General features: G+C 33.5%; 1 protein-coding gene across 1 annotated transcript; it reads left to right on the top strand.

The window, feature by feature from the left end:
• The first annotated feature begins 936 nt into the window (after window positions 1–936).
• Window positions 937–12,275, top strand: LOC108342914 (calmodulin-binding transcription activator 2). The gene is made up of 13 exons (XM_017580818.2): window positions 937–1,100; window positions 2,355–2,474; window positions 3,025–3,140; window positions 3,308–3,396; window positions 3,948–3,990; window positions 5,503–5,635; window positions 5,985–6,110; window positions 6,213–6,523; window positions 7,431–7,964; window positions 9,024–9,715; window positions 10,062–10,644; window positions 11,381–11,704; window positions 11,786–12,275. Exons 1-13 carry the CDS (start codon window positions 1,061–1,063, stop codon window positions 11,897–11,899), a joined length of 3,225 nt encoding a protein of 1,074 aa, XP_017436307.1. The 5' UTR covers window positions 937–1,060; the 3' UTR covers window positions 11,900–12,275.
• The last annotated feature ends 286 nt before the right edge of the window (window positions 12,276–12,561 follow it).

Raw genomic sequence — 12,561 nt, 5'->3', positions numbered from 1 at the left:
TCTTTTGTCAATTAAATAATATAAAAATTACAAACATTTAATCCAAACCAAAATAACTTCATTCACCTGTTTCAAATGAAAAAGAAAAGTCTTAAACGAGACATTTGATTGGTTAATGACTACGTATTTCACAATTTTGTATACACAAAAATTCAATTTCAACAAAGGTTTAAAATGACGCAATTGTTCCTTTTAAAAGTTTATGCTCTCAATAACCACACTCAATATTTTTTAGTGAATTCAATATAATTGGTAAAAAAAGTTTTATTACATAGATTTAATATATTAAACTACAATAAAATATAACAATGTATTAATTTTATTAAAAAATACACCATTTATCTTGACGAGTCTTCATAATTTTATATAGAACACGTCATTCATAATTTATTATATTTTGGAAAACTTAAAATAAATAATATTAACGTTTGTGTAGCACATTAATAATATATATTATAATAAGTAAAAGACTGAATAAATAATTATTACCTTATTACATATATAAGTAGATCAACGATAAATTATACTTTATTATTCTTAAAAATACACATATGCGATAAGATTTGCGCTATTAATTATATAATTGTCTATTTATTTTCTTTTAGTTTTATTATGACATGGCTATTTTCTTAATACCAAATTCTTTTACCATAAATAGTGACAGCTGGCATTCTTCTTTTATCCTATGTCATATCGTCGCCCAATAGTTATCCATCACTGAACAAAATTATTTCAATATGTTTAGTTTCGAATATATCTCTTTTATTTCTGTTTTAATAATTTTAATACACTTGCTTAATGAAAAATTATTTGGTCTAGTAATTGCACTGCATTAGACCCTCCAATGCACGTGCTCTGTAAATAATAAACAAAAGTTATACCATTAGATGTCAGAGCCAGTACCTTACTCTGTATAATATAAATACCAAATATACAGTTTCACTTTATCACGTCACTGGAGAGTTGAGGGGGAAAGAAAAAAAAAAAGAAAAAGAAAAGAAAAGAAAAAAAGTCTCTGTCTCTTTCGTCGTTCGCGTTGATCTCAGATTCAGTCTTCGCCATGGCGGAGGGAGCTGCTTATGGGTTGCGTCGTCCATTAGGTCATTTTCTGATTTCCTTTTTCAGTTTGTTTGTTAATTTCTCGTGCAATACTTCGATCCTGTAAATTCAATTGTTTTTTCGACGCGATTTCTTGTTACGGAGTTCAGCTATCGAACTATGTTTACTTCATTGAGTGCATTCTTGTTGTTGGGTCTAAGTGTCAGGTACTGTTAAGGGCTTGGCTAATGAATGGACCTAAGGGTTGGCCCTTACTGAGGTTGGCTAAAACTGTGCCCAATTGATTTGGGGAAATGACCATTTTGGTACTTTTTTTTAGTCTAATTACGCATTTTTAGGTGTTACAGCGTCTTCGGAACTAGGGCTGTGTGATATGAATGATTGATAGGTATTTTTTTCACTGCATCGATTTTCCACTTTTTCGGATCCCGAGTGGTGAAACTAACTAATATGCAGCTTCAATCCCCCCAAATTAGCTAACCTAGTAGTATTGCCAAATTTATAACTATTTCAAAATCGTTTTGTTGGAAAAAGCACATGCATTAGAGCGATTTTCCTTGCCAAAAAAGAAAACTAAAGACAACTAAAAAGAGCATTATGATTATGTCATGATTGTGTTTTCCTATAAAATTTTACGATTAAGAAAGTGTGCGTTCTAAAGAGTAGGTTGGTAGCACTCCTCTATGGGTCAATACAAGCATAACGAAAATTACCCATATAAATCTACGGATATAAATTGAGTTCAAGTTTAGTTCTACGTTATTACTTATAAAATATTTTCCTAATCACATGGACATGTTTGTGTATAATCTTCCTTCATTTGGTTGCATCTTTCAATTTAGATCTTTAATCCCCCTCCCGAACTCAAGTAAAATATTGATTCTGACAACATTGCTCAAAGCAGTTATTTTGGTCAAAATCTCGTATTTTTTTTATTTTAAACTTTTTTGAACACAAAATATTCTGTTCCAAATGATCACATAAAAAAACAGATCTGAAGATAGGAATATATTTGGTAGATTAATTGATTTTGTTTGGGGGTTGGCTTATAGGATACTAAATTTATGTACTGGAAACTTTGACCTCGAAATTGCACTAGTGAATGGCATTGGCTGTTATTTTCATATGTCAGTTTATCTTTCATTTTTATTCTATTATTACAAAATTATTCTTATTGATGCATGTGACTTTTACGGCCATGATTTGATTTTATAAGCTTGCTTGAAAATTGTATTCTGTATGTGTTATAATTCATAATGAAACAGTTGACCAAATGCCTTGATATCAATTTGCAGATATTCAGCAATTACAATTTGAAGCCCAGCATCGGTGGTTGCGACCTGCAGAAATTTGTGAAATTCTTCGTAATTATCAGATGTTTCAAATCACTTCAGAACCTCATAACAGGCCACCAAGTATGGTTACTGCATGTTACTTATATATTAATTTGAACCAGCATATACTTTTGATATATTGATTAGATGAATTGCCCAAGAAGCTTTCACAAACTGATTTTCCTTGACCTGTTTGGTTCAACTTGGTGTTCATGAACATTTTGGCCTGAATTAATCATATCTTTCCAGGTGCTGAACAATGTGTTTCAAAATGGAAGCATTCTCCTTCTTGAGTTCATTTAACTGAATTTAATTATTTTTAAAACTGTATGAAGTTTTTTAATTTTTCATTATCTGAACTTAACGTATTCATGTTCCAATAGATCCTTTATTTCAGTTCAAGGAATAAGGGCACGTTATCCAGTAAAAAGAAAAAATTCGTGAAGCTGGGTAGCAAAGAAACACCTTATGTACTTATTGCAGGATTTAGGATGTTATTATTAGTATTTTGTTGTTTTCTTATGCCTTGCTTTGTTGTTATTTTCACTCTATCTTTTAGTTTCTAATCATATTCCTATCATTACTTTGATTTTACGAAGACATCACTTTCACTTTTACTTCATAATTTCAGGTGGTTCACTTTTTCTATTTGATAGAAAGATTTTGAGGTACTTTAGAAAGGATGGACATAATTGGAGAAAGAAAAAGGATGGAAAGACGGTGAAAGAAGCTCATGAAAAGTTGAAGGTAATAATTTGGTTAAGTTTTGTGTTTATAGTTAATCAAATCTATATAAGATTAGCTTATGCATAAGATGATTGGAATTTTTCAACTAGTCTTCCCTAACTGCAAAGGAAGTCTCTACCATTATATAATTATTCACTGGGGTTGTAACATCATTTAAGCAAATTTAGGTTGGAAGTGTCGATGTGTTGCATTGCTACTATGCCCATGGAGAAGATAATGAACATTTTCAAAGGCGAAGCTACTGGATGCTAGAACCGTGAGTATGAATTAATTTACATACAATATTTTGTGTAATTTGTCTTGGACATTAAATTGTAGTCATATTTCATGTGTTTGTTACTTGTAAGCTTCTTTGCAAGTACTGCATTAGTACATTTGGTATCATATCTCATGTCAATTTATAGATAAAAGTGTTTAAGGTTGTTTTATTACCCTCAAGCTTAGTGAGTAGAGCATTAGAGTTACATTTTTTTTTCCTTTTCTGGTGTTTCTATACTTCAAAGGAGTTTCTAGCTTAGACAAGTTGGTTGAGAAGCTTTACTGCATCTTTCTTCCCTGTTCTTGTGTTTAATGTTTTTGAAGGATTTCTTATCCTACCTCTAGTTGTGATCATCTAATTCAGCCATTTGTTCCTAATGTAATTTCTTCTTTATCTACTAATTGCAGATGGCATTTTTTAATCTTATTGTGTTTTAAATAATTTGCTGCATCTTTACTAATATGCGCTTTCAATGTACATCTACTGTGATATTTATGTCGTATAATTAATCAAGACATGTTTTTCTTGTTAATTTTCTTTCATTCCAGGGATATGATGCACATAGTATTTGTCCATTACTTGGAAGTTAAGGTATTTTTTTTTCATTTCTTTATATTTTTTGCTGTTATTACCTTCCAATGATTTTTTTATCATTTATAGCTCTTTCATTTCTAGCTTTTGGACTCTATCTATTTTTTTACTTTTGTTAGAGCACTTTTCCTCTATAGCTTGAGTTTTGATGTTTTACAAAATATGATGATGTAGTTGAAAGGGAAAGAATGAATCAGCTGCGGTTCTTGTAGTATATGTTGAGCCATCATGGATGATTAATGATATTATTGCCACCCATTTTTTTTTATTATCTAATAACCATGGCTCTAACTAGTGTTGCTAGAGGAGTTATTGAAAGTATATGAAGGATGAGTTTTTCATACTGTGAAAACTTGAGTAGTAAACAGCCACTGAAAGAGGTCAATTTGATCAATTGTGGATGTCAATTTTATAATACTTTTAGTCACCTACTGGCATGCCAATGTGCCATTAGAATAGTTTTAGTTTGAAGTTGTGATAGATAGTCACACTATTTCAATTATCAAATTAAATGCATTCAGATTATGTTCAAGTTTTTAAATTAGGACATTGTTTGTATTTGTGTTTGGGTTCTGTTTGCATAACCCTTTTGTAAGCACTTGTAGGAGAAGAAAATAAGAAGAAAAAGTGGAATAAGTTTCTTCTATAAGTTCAAATAATCTTTTATTGAAGTTACAATGCGAGAGTTTCTACATATTATTTACAATCTAATTTTATTGAATGAGAGAAACTTATTTCGTCTTTCATTATTTTATACCCAAATAGGGTATAGTTACATTTTTTGTGGGATTGGTTTTTTTGTACATGGTGAGATGTGGGAATAACGTTTCAGTCATACCCATGAAAGGATATGGTTGTGTCAATTTACAATAAGTAAACAACACATTGTTATACTCAATTTAGGATTTGATTATTTTTTAAAAAAATCATTTTTATAGGCCTCTCAAGCAGGGTTTTATTAGTGTGCCATAGTGGTGTCTAGTGCAAAGTGGCCCTGCCCACTACGTGAGTTGCTGTAGCACGATGGTTTGGTACAGTGGCTGTTGCAGAGCAAATAGCAGGCTGAATGGTGGCCTTATCAGGCGCTATAATGGCACTGTTGATTCCAAAATCCTTCTGAACAGAGAAACTAAGGCTATTTATGTTATTTAATTTCTGTAGAGGGAGGGGATGCTATTCCCCAAGGGTCATGAGATGTATGTATATATGTTGGGTTTATGGGTTGGACTCAAGCCAGTGGCCTGTGCCCAGTTGCTTGAATGGGAAAGTGCTTCTGTTTGACCTAGTCTTATGAGTCAAAAATTGCATCTCGGCCGTATGGTGATAAAAACACTCTTGGTTATATCATACCATCCTTTTTTAAAAGATTTCATAATATTTTCTTCATATTCTTCTTGAATTCAAGCAGTAAAGCTGTTTAATATAGAAGAATCGGTGTTTTGTAGTCCTGATCTAAATTGCCTTGAGTGCATGAGTGACTTTTTCATAGATCTATTCTGGTTTATTTCTCAGGGTAACAAAAATATTGTAGTAAATACTGAAGGTGATGAGGTCCCGCTAGATTCCCAAAAGGTTACTTCACTTAGCACAGATTCCATCAGCGCATCATCCAGTTTGATGTCTTTACGTGAAGATGCTGATTCTGGTAATTCTGCAAAAATTTATTTCATGAGGTTTGAAAATTTTATTTGGTCTGTGAAGTGAATTAACATGTTAAGAATGTGTTGGAATAAACTTCTCCATAAAAAAGCGCAAAAGAAGAAAAACAGGAAGGAAAAAGGAAATGAGTTTTTCCGTAAGTTAATAATAGCTTATATTTAAATTAAACTGTAGAAATTAGTTTTAACTTAAAGAGAACCTTATTGTATTTTTCCCTTTTTTTTTCTTCTCCTATACTTTAATTATCTTGGTGCACTGATACAACAAATATTTGTGCAATACTTTGGACCATTTATTTCATCACAGTTAAATTTTTTAATCACAATTCTTTCCAGAGGATGTCTACCAAGCTAGTTCTGGGTTGCGGCCACTACATGAGTCACAACATATGGGGAATGGTCCATTGCCAGAAAAGATTGATGCTGGTTTGAATAGTTCATATCATACAAGTCCCTTTTCAGGTTTCTTCTTTTTCTCCATTTTGGTTGTCTCAGGTATTTTGTAACTTATATTAGGCAATCTTTGACACATGTTTACCCCCATATATCTTCAATCAATTTTAGGTGATCATGGACAGTCATCAATTTCTGGAACAGATTATATCCCAGTTGTTCACGGGGATAAATTTAGAGGAAATGACACTCCTTATTTTGATGGTGAGAAAACACATGGCATGGCACCATGGGACACTGTATTGCAAAGCACTGCCAAATTGCACAATGATCCTTCTCTTGCATCGTTTCCTTCCATCCCTCCTAGTTCAATGGGTAATGTCCTGGAACAAGAACATACCATTTATGGGGACCTTTTAACAGGAAAAAGAGATCTCACTGAGGAAGAAGAGAGCTCTCGGTCTTTGCAACCGAGTTGGCAGGTACATACTGTTATCTTCACAGTATATCTACCGGTACCATCTGCAACTATTAGGCCCTGTTTATTTTCATCATTTCGGTTTGATAATTTCAATTTGAGAAAACTAATTCTGTATCTTCAAAAATACTGATGCAATGACATTTTTGAGATTTTCATGTCTTTATATTCATTACTTTCTCTCTCTTGGAAACTTGGGACCATGCATTTCAACAAGACAAAACCTAGATCTTTCCATTCAAGTTGTGCATTCTCTCCAAACCATCTCATGAACGGATTGTGACCTATAACACTGCCTTATAATCAAATTAGTCAGACGGATTTTGTTTTGGTGTGCATGTAAGTTAGGATGTATGGTCTACTTCAATATGAATGTTTCAGTCTCAGAACTCAAGCTGCAGGTTTAAGAGGTCATTCAATAAATAAAGATTACAAATTACAGCGAGGAAAAAAATTGTTGAAGAAAACCAGAAAATCATAAGCAAATCTAAACAAACACATTTTCAAATTAGTGAAAACTTGAAAATAAAGGAAATTCTTAGAAAATGAAAAAGATAACATTTTCTGGAACCAAACACCTTTTTTTTTGGTATGGAAAAGACATAATGTGACAGCTATATGGGCTGCATGTGTCTGGTATTGGGACTGTCTGAACTTCAGAACTGCTTTAATATAACTCTAGATTACAGTTTCTTCAGATGTAATCCATACTCAACCTTTTGTTGAGATATGTACTTATTGGGTGGCTATTACTGGGTATTGGCTTGGTGTCTGTTTTATCTTTTGATTGCTTAATTTAAAGCTGATATTCTTAACTTCGGTTTCTCTTTTATGCAATTTCAAACTACTAATTACTTCATAGATTTAGCCAAAAAATATAACTACTCATTTTGCTATTTGATTTGATGCAGATTCCTTTTGAAGACAATTCAGGAGACATGCCAATGTCAAGCCAGAATCAACCATTTGGTCTGCATTATGGATCTGATTATGGCACCAGTTTACTAGGGTATGGAGCTCGTAATGCAAGCTCTGAAATTGCTCCAATCCTGTACAGTTTTAATGGTGATCCAAAAGAGCAGCTTTTGCAGAAAAACTATCCACAAGAGCATGCAGATGGACAATCTCAACATACTCTAAAATCCAATTCTGCAAATAAAGTTCCTGATGAAGAATCTATCAACTATGGCTTAACTGTGAAGCGTACGTTATTGGACAGAGATGAGAGCCTGAAGAAGGTTGATAGTTTCTCTCGTTGGGTTACTAAAGAACTTGGAGAGGTAGCTGATTTGAATATGCAGTCCACACCTGGTATTTCATGGAGTACAGATGAATGCCAGCATGTGATAGATGATAGCTCATTGAGCCCATCTCTCTCTCAGGACCAACTGTTTAGTATAAATGATTTTTCACCTAAATGGGCTTATGCGGAGTTAGATATTGAGGTACCAATCTTTTTGAAAATCTATATAATTGATTATTCTCCCTCCAATTCTTTTTCAACCCTACTTTTCCTTCTAATATAATCACATCATATATTATGTATTATTATCACTATTATATGATCATTATCTTATATTATACATTATTGTATTAATATAATTTTCTATATTTAAAATAGCTTATTAGAAAGATATAATACTAAAATAATATAATTATCCATATTATAATAGAATAAAGTAATATATTATAATATAATATGTATGATTTTCTTTTTCCGGTCTATTTTCTGCCAATTTAAATTAATCTTGTCTTGCTTATTTTCGATTTTTTTTGCCTATTTGGAAGACATTTTTCCTCTTGTTTGAATGATTTTTTCTTCCTCATTGAAATGATTATTTTCTTCTATTTTCCCACTCATTTGCATGGTGTTTATCTTATTCCTTTAAATGAATCCACCAGATTTGTTTCACTGTTTGCAATTTGCATGGTTTTTCACTCGTATGCTTGCTCAATTTTATATTTTGTATCCCATTTATTTAAATAATATTTTGCCCATTTTTATTTCTTTCTGTTATTTGATTTATTTTGCTGGTTTTTTGGATCATTATCATAATTTCCCTATATATTTTTCTCACATTTTTCTGTAATAATTCTAATACAATTTATGTTTTGATAATAATTTTGTATGCACATGAAATGTAGGTAACTGGATTAGGATTATACGTATATTTAGTTAATCTTGTTTGTTAAAAATTATAAATATCATCTATGTTCTGTACTAAGCATTTTATGAAGTAAAAGAATTATAAAACTGTGTATATATAGCTGTTAATTTTATCATTTCTGCTATTAATTTTCAGTGTTCTCGATTTGTATTTCTTCTACATTTTGGTTAACGCATCTGACAATCTTCCTTCTTTTCCCCCTCCCCTTTGGTATGTTATATATGATTATTGGGTTTGCTGCTTCTTTTATTCAAGATTGAGTCAATGTTGCTTGATAAAATGAACAAAAACCGGATATAGTTTGATTGCCATCTTATCCTGTTTAAAAAAATACAGGTGTTGATTATTGGATCATTTTTGAAGAGTCAACCAGAGGTGACAACATGTAACTGGTCCTGTATGTTTGGGGAAGTTGAGGTTCCAGCTGAGGTTTTAGCTGATGGAATTTTGTGCTGCCAAGCTCCCCGTCATAAAGTTGGACGGGTCCCATTCTATGTAACATGTTCCAATAGGCTAGCTTGTAGTGAAGTGCGGGAATTCGATTTCAGAGAAGGCTTTGCTAGAAATGTAGATTTTGCAGAATTTTTTGGCAGTTCAACTGAAATGCGCATTCATTTGCGACTGGAGAAATTTCTTACTTTAAAGCCAGTGAACCCTTCAAACCATTCTTTTGAGGGTGATATGGAGAAAAGGAACATAATTTTCAAGCTTATTTCACTGAGAGAGGAAGAGGAATATTCTATTAAGGACGAGCCAACTAAAGAATTGGATATATCCCAACACACGGTGAGGGAGCATCTTGTTCACAGGCAGGTTAAAGAGAAGTTGTACTCATGGCTTCTTCACAAAGTAACTGAGAATGGTAAAGGACCAAATGTATTAGATGAGGATGGGCAAGGTGTGCTACACTTAGCAGCTTTTCTTGGTTATGACTGGGCCATAAATCCAATTATAGCTGCCGGAGTTAATATCAACTTCCGAGATGTGAATGGATGGACAGCTCTTCACTGGGCTGCATTCTGTGGCAGGTAAAGTTCCTTGAGATTTTATCCCTCTCTATTGAGTCCAGTCATTGAGAATAAGTTACGTCTTGTAATCTGGTTGAACCTTCTTTAACTGTTCTGATATTCTTCATATTTTAGACATTTTATCAATGGTGAAATTGTTCACAAAAAATGGTTTTCCTAGCATATGAAGCAAATTTAAATTTCTGTTTATTAGCTAAATTAAGTTACACCTAGAGCAATTGCTTTGGTCAGTTAAAGGCAAATAGCAGAACGTTTCTATTTTTTGTTCTGCTTTTATCACTTTTTCTCAAATATTCTATGTTCTGCATAACATAATTTTTTTCTTGTTATTCTGTCCTTTTCTCAGAGAGCGGACAGTTGCTTTCCTGGTCTCCATGAGAGCAGATTGTGGAGCAGTGACAGATCCATCTCCTGCATTTCCATCAGGTAGACCAGCTGCAGATCTTGCCTCTGCAAACGGGCACAAAGGAATCTCTGGTTTTCTTGCTGAGTGTTCATTAACTCAAAATCTTGAATCCCTCAAAGTGGATGACCAAAAAGGTAGTCGGCAAGAAATTTCAGGAATGAAAGTGGTGCAGACAGTTTTAGAACGAACTGCGACACCTATGCTCTATGGTGATATGCCAGATGCCCTCAGCATGAAGGATTCGCTCACTGCTGTTCGAAATGCAACACAAGCTGCTGATCGTATACATCAAGTATTCAGAATGCAGTCATTTCAGAGGAAGCTGTTAACTCAGTATGAAGATGACGATGAGCTTGGATTGTCAGATCAGCAAGCTCTATCTCTTCTAGCTTCTAGGGCTTGTAAATCTGGACAAGGACATGGTTTAGCCAATGCTGCTGCAATACACATACAGAAAAAGTTTCGTGGTTGGAAGAAGAGAAAAGAATTCTTGATGATTCGGCAAAGAGTTGTTAAAATCCAGGTTCGTGATCTGCTCTTTTTATTGATTTTTCATTTTTAATACTGCACATGTTTCTTTTTAAGTAAATCAGAATATTGTTGGATGTTCGTAAGTTCTCATCAAATCACTGTATCAATTATTCTGCTATTTTGGAAACTGAAGGCGGAATATTGATTACATTGGAGAGATTTTGATTGATACAATCTCAGGAAAAGAATGGAAAGATGCTCCTGTAAACTGTTGCATCTCTTTTCTCCTTCTTTAACCGTTGTATACATGTGGGTCACATTGGGATTGTCAAAAAGTGGAGAAAACATGCATTTACTTGGCGGGTTAGTGTTTTAACAGTCATAAGATCATGAACTTGAAGCTTTATCTCCTAATTGGTCTTTAAGGCAATTATACATAGCACTATAGCTTACAAGTCTTTCCTTACCCGCCCGTCGCAACCTGCAAAGGAAATTGATATTCGCATTCTTTAGTTTAGAAAGCTACCAAAAAAGATATTCAGAGGACTGCCCAAAGCTCTTAGTTCAATTATCTATGGCCTGAGTCTTATAGGTGTGAACTTGATGTTTGCCAATCAACTTTACCCTTCCCTACTGTGCTACTATTACCTCCAATGTATCCTCCCCCCCTATCCTGAGAAGAAATGTGACTAATTAATAGACTCTCATGTTCTTTTCGTTTTTCTTTGCTATATTTTTTCCACGACACATGCTACTCCCACTGACTATTGAATTGTGTGGTGTCAAAGGCCCATGTAAGAGGTCACCAGGTACGGAAACAGTATAAACCAATCATCTGGTCTGTGGGGATCCTAGAAAAGGTCATATTACGTTGGAGGCGCAAGGGTAGTGGTTTACGTGGATTTCGACCAGATGCGCTTAACAAAGTCCCCAGTCAACAAAATGATTCTCAGAAAGAGGATGATTATGATTTCCTCAAGGAAGGACGGAAACAAAAGGAAGAAAAGATCCAAAAGGCCTTATCAAGAGTGAAGTCCATGGTTCAGTATCCAGAGGCACGTGCCCAATACCGACGTCTGTTAAATGTTGTCGAGGACTTCCGTCAAACCAAGGTATCTGTTAACTTCTGGTAGGGTATAGAGTCATTAATATTTGACTTCATGATATGCTCATAGTCATTAAATATCATGCAGGGAACTAACGAGGGTTTGACCAGTTCTGAAGGGACATTTGATGGTGTGGAGGATTTAATTGATATTGATATGCTTTTAGACGACGATAATTTCATTCCTATAGCATTTAACTGATCCTGCACTGGCTACTCCCATCTTCACCTCTGTAAATACATGTGGCCAGTTTGGCTATATTTGGCATTGGGGAGTCCTAACATCGTCTTCATGTATATATTTGTGGTCAAAATTACTTATATCCAACTCTGCATATAAATAGATTATGATACCTAGCTCGCATTTTGGTTTGACAGTTTCAGATGTTGTAGTCTAATGAAGCATGGTTTTTATTTTATTTATGGTTTAATTAGTATGACAGGATAATTCTGTTTATAGATGGTTGGGGGTCATGACATAATGATGTAACTTGCTAAAGTATTAAACTGCAATTTGTACAAAAGTCCACAATGGCCAGAAAAATTATGTAATTATATACTAAGTGCTAATTATGATATCTGGCCTGTTTTATTGCTGAATTATATAAATTCCGTTTTGATGGGTTAGTCCTATTTCTGCAACATGCCATCATATTTGTAAATGTATCTGTTTTTCATAGGTAAGGATTTTTATTTTTTTGTGAATATTTTTTGCAATGTGTTGGTTGAATATTGAAATTTATAGAGAAACTGATTTTTCATAAATGTATGAAATTGTTTTAATTACTTTTTTTTATAAACTCACAGTAGGCGTTATTATAAAATGTTACCATTTTAACTAGCTGACAAACGTGGAAAGTTCAT

The sequence above is a fragment of the Vigna angularis genome, chromosome 6 (genome assembly GCF_016808095.1).
Source record: "Vigna angularis cultivar LongXiaoDou No.4 chromosome 6, ASM1680809v1, whole genome shotgun sequence".
In the NCBI taxonomy this organism is placed as follows: Eukaryota; Viridiplantae; Streptophyta; class Magnoliopsida; order Fabales; family Fabaceae; genus Vigna; species Vigna angularis.
The sequence above is the reverse complement of the archived record's forward strand: the minus strand, read 5'-3'. Positions and strand labels throughout refer to the sequence as shown.